The sequence below is a fragment of the Colias croceus genome, chromosome 2, assembly GCF_905220415.1.
Source record: "Colias croceus chromosome 2, ilColCroc2.1".
Classification (NCBI taxonomy): Eukaryota; Metazoa; Arthropoda; class Insecta; order Lepidoptera; family Pieridae; genus Colias; species Colias croceus.
The window spans coordinates 4,255,842-4,260,003 of record NC_059538.1 but is presented as its reverse complement, the minus strand read 5'-3'; the positions used below and the strand labels follow the sequence as shown (position 1 = coordinate 4,260,003).

Genomic DNA, 4,162 nt, shown 5'->3' with positions numbered 1-4,162 from the left:
TTCGCAATTTTAGTTTATATGATAACTAGATTTCCGCCCGCGGCTTCGCCCGCGTTTGCAAAGGAAAACCCGCATAGTTCCTGTTCCCGTGGGATTTCCGGGATAAAAACTATCCTATGTGTTAATCCAAGTTACCCTCTATATGTGTGCTAAATTGCATTGTAATCGGTTCAGTAGTTTTTACGTAAAAGAGTAACAAACATCCATACATCCATACTTACAAACTATATTTTAGAATAGAATATATTAGATATATTAGATACTAGCTTCCGCCCGCGACTCCGTCCGCGCGGAAAAATTAAGATTTATTTTTTCTACGTATTTTTCCGGGATAAAAAGTATCCTATTTTATGCCCAGGATAATAAGGTATAATTATACCGAGTTTCATCGAAATCGAACCGTTAGTTTTCACGTGATGCCTGAACATACAGACAGACAGACAAAAATTTTTTTAATCACATATTTGGGTTTGGTATCGATCCAGTAACACCCCCTGGTATTTATTTTTTCAATATTTTCAATGTACAGAATTGACCCTTCTACAGATTTATTATATATGTATAGATATTAGATTCACTATATCTTGTGGCAAGCGTTAAAAAATGAGGCAAAAATAATAAAGGAATTAACCGGTTAATTTGGGTGTCAAAACCGTTTGTGCAGAAGTAACCGGTAACCTTAATCATTTGGGTTACATATAAACAGTTCACTTGTTTAACCGGTAAATGAAGGAACGATATATTTACCGGTATATAATCTAAATTAACCGCTCTTTTCAAACCGGTTCCGAGCCCTGGTCATGTGGATTGTGTAGTCGTAGAGGTGACTCTAGTCGCCAACCAGTAAGAATAGATCATATCGCTTATAAAAATTCGTATTGTTATGCAAAGATGAAATGTTCCAACTTTTCAGATTATAATTTGTTTATTTATAAACTACATTAATTATTTTATAAGCTAGATTATTATTATTTAATAAATAAGATTTCGAAGTAATAACAGTATATGTAACTGTTTACTGACAGTTAAAGTATGGAATAACGGTTACAATGATTTAATAATACAGAATGATGAAATTAAATCAGTTATATTTTACTTTCGAACTACCTATCTAGGGTTGCATTGAAAAAAAAAATGATGAATGAATATTGTATACGGTATTGTTCAGATACTTTGTGTAAGCGATGGGATAATATCAGGTAGGTAAGGTGGATGGCGCCGGCGCTACCTGCCTCCCACATAATAAGGTAAGCGAAAATAAAATATATTTTAGTAAACAACATTTTATTATATAATAATAATATTTAAAGAATCATAATCAATCTTCAATAATGTAGGTATACTTTATAAATCCCACATATAAAAATACATTTTTATCTTAAATCTAACCTAAATCTAGAATAATTTTATACACAAAAATAAGCAGTCGTCTCGAGACGACGGCGTAAAGCACTATGGCGACATTTTATATTAATATTAATTAAGGCACGGTGATGGAGGGCTACGCCCCGGGCGGCGCCAGTAGGGCGTCTTCGGCGACTAGATCACAGATGAATTGGGGTAGAACCCCGGCAGAATGGTCTCATCTCAGAGGAGTTTGGTAAGCGGGACCGGGCGCGCACCAATGCGGCGCTGAGCACGCGGCGAGCGCGCATCCAGCCGCACTTTGTACGGGCACAAACGCCGACACGTGAACGCCATTCGTCACTGGCAGGGATGCAATAGCTGGTCTTTTCTCTTCATCGTCTTCTAATAGATACGGTCTAAACAACTTGAATGGCTTTCGCGTGGGTTCCTGTACGAATGGTGCACGCGGAGCGTAGGACGGAATCGGTGCAGGAGGCGGTGAAAGCCGTTTCACGGATAGATCAATGGGCTCCGCCGTGAACGTAATTGGAACAGGAGCTGCAATTGGCGTAGGCACTTGCACAGATGTAGGTAGAACTGCTGGTGGTGGAGAAGGCAATCGGGCGCTCTCTGGTGATCCGACAGAGTATGGCGGTGGCGAAGGCGCAGGTTGTGGGGCTCTTCTCAAAAGAGCTGCTCGTAGAGCCGGTTCAGCTTGTAGCCATTTTTGGATTTGCCGGCGGTGAATACCAAATTTTCTCGCTGTGGCACGTTGGTTTCCTCGACATTGGGCGTCTCGTCTATACGCATCGAGAACTTGTAGCTTGAATTGTGGTGGGAATATACGGCGGGAACCAGCGCGGCCCTCAGGGCGACGTTCGGAGGGTGCGGGGGCCGAGTGCGTGTGGGCAGCGGCCATTTTACTAGATAAACGTGTACGCGTGATGGCTGTCGGCGCCGAACTGACTGTCGCTCGCTCAACGCAGCGCGGATGTTGGCGGCGCGCTTGGTGCCCGCGGCGCGTACAGGCCTCGAGCCGACAGCGCTCGACTGAGCCGCGTATATCCATTAGGCTTTGTACACAATGACTCAATCTATTATTATCATTTTTATTCGTGTTCATATACGAAATGTGAAAATTTAAATTGTATTTTCCCTTAATTAACCTACCATAACAAAAACGAATAACGTAATAAGTATATATTAAAGAAGTACCTTACTAAGGAGATGTTTCATAAAAAAAAATTGGCCAAGCGGAGGCAGAAGAATGTTTAACCCTAGATTACTACCCTTCGTCGATTCGACGACGCGTCACCAAAAAAATCGCTGTAACTTTTACGCGCGCGACCATATGATTTTCTGACTTCAGCTAATCTCAACCAACCCGTTGCGCTTGCGATGGACGGTAGTGCTTTGTGCGTGGAAGGTCCACACGCGCTGTTCCAGCAACCATGGCTCGTCACATCGACGAAGGTTAGTATTAACGTAACTTTTCGTACTATTTAGTTAAGTTAAAATTACGTTATTTTATCTTTTATAATGGTGCCTATTATTTTATTTTTTAGATACGATTCATATTATGTTAGTTTTAGAAGTTGAAAGCGATAAGGAAGATTCATCTGCGAGAGAGCCTGAAGACCACATTGAGGCTGAAGAAGCATGAAACGGAGGGTGATGATGAAGTTTCTACTGTAAATAAAGAGCAATTTCCAGATCAAAATGTTTTTCAGGTATAATTATTGGTGACATTACTGATACTCTGTGGGACTCAATTACATAAATTTTAAACATGCCAGGAAGAAATAATGTGAAAGTTATAAATGAGACTGAGCAAAGTAATGCTGCTGATGTGCCTCCATAGCAAACTAAAATAAACATATATGCTATATGTCCCTCCGTAAAACAAAGGTAGACCTAAAAATAGGTGCACAAAGTGCATAAATCGTTGTGTGGGGACCACAAACTTGATGTGTGTCACAAATGTTTTAGATCCTAAGCTATTATCAAAATTATATTTTTAATTAATTTTCCAGATATTATTTTTGTAATTAATAGTTTATTTCGAGCAATTTAGAGGTATATATTATATGTACGGAATTTTTCAAAAAATTTAAGAATGTTCATAAATCGTGTAAACTGTGATCTCATTTTGATGACTGTTTGAATTAAAACTATGTTAAAATAAATATTTTAATATTTTTATATGTAGATTAATATCTTGTCCTTAAAATAAAAACATAACTACAAATATATTTTTTTAATTAAACCCCTAAATCCCCTCCAATAAACAGCGTAGACGAAACGACGAAGGTTAGTATTAAACGTCGAAAAATAAGGTTAGTGTTCTAGGGTTAATGTTATAAATTATTATTATTTTTTGTGCCTGTTAATAAATTCAGTATAAATATTTAAAGATTGATCTGTGAGACTTGGTGATGCGTACATTTTATAATTTACTCGAAATAATATGATCAAGTATGTGAACACAACTTTATATATTAATCTCGCCTCGTTCTCGGCGTGAAAAAATGCCGCAAGTGGGAGCCGATAGCACGTAGCGCCACCATTGCTATCCTTTTCTTTCAAGCACAACTATATGCGAGTAAAAGAAATAGATAGCATACCGAGCCCTGCCTCGGTCGCTGCCACATCCGTTTACGAAACAAGTTTGCATGCGATGTTGCCAAATGGTCACAGCGCGCGGGCGTTCATGAGCCAGTAGAACGAGAGGTGGGGGGGGCGCGGGCGGACAAGAATGTGCACGGTGCGACAACGTCGCCGTCCGTGGCAGACAGGGTGTCGCCGGCTCGCCGCC

At 39.7% G+C, this 4,162-nt stretch overlaps 1 protein-coding gene across 1 annotated transcript; it reads right to left on the bottom strand.

Annotated features, from left to right (window-relative positions):
* Positions 1 to 1,319: 1,319 nt before the first annotated feature.
* On the bottom strand, positions 1,320 to 2,340 carry LOC123702143 (classical arabinogalactan protein 9-like). The gene has a single exon (XM_045649809.1). It carries the CDS (start codon positions 2,264 to 2,266, stop codon positions 1,583 to 1,585), a length of 684 nt encoding a protein of 227 aa, XP_045505765.1. The 5' UTR covers positions 2,267 to 2,340; the 3' UTR covers positions 1,320 to 1,582.
* Between the last annotated feature and the right edge of the window lie 1,822 nt (positions 2,341 to 4,162).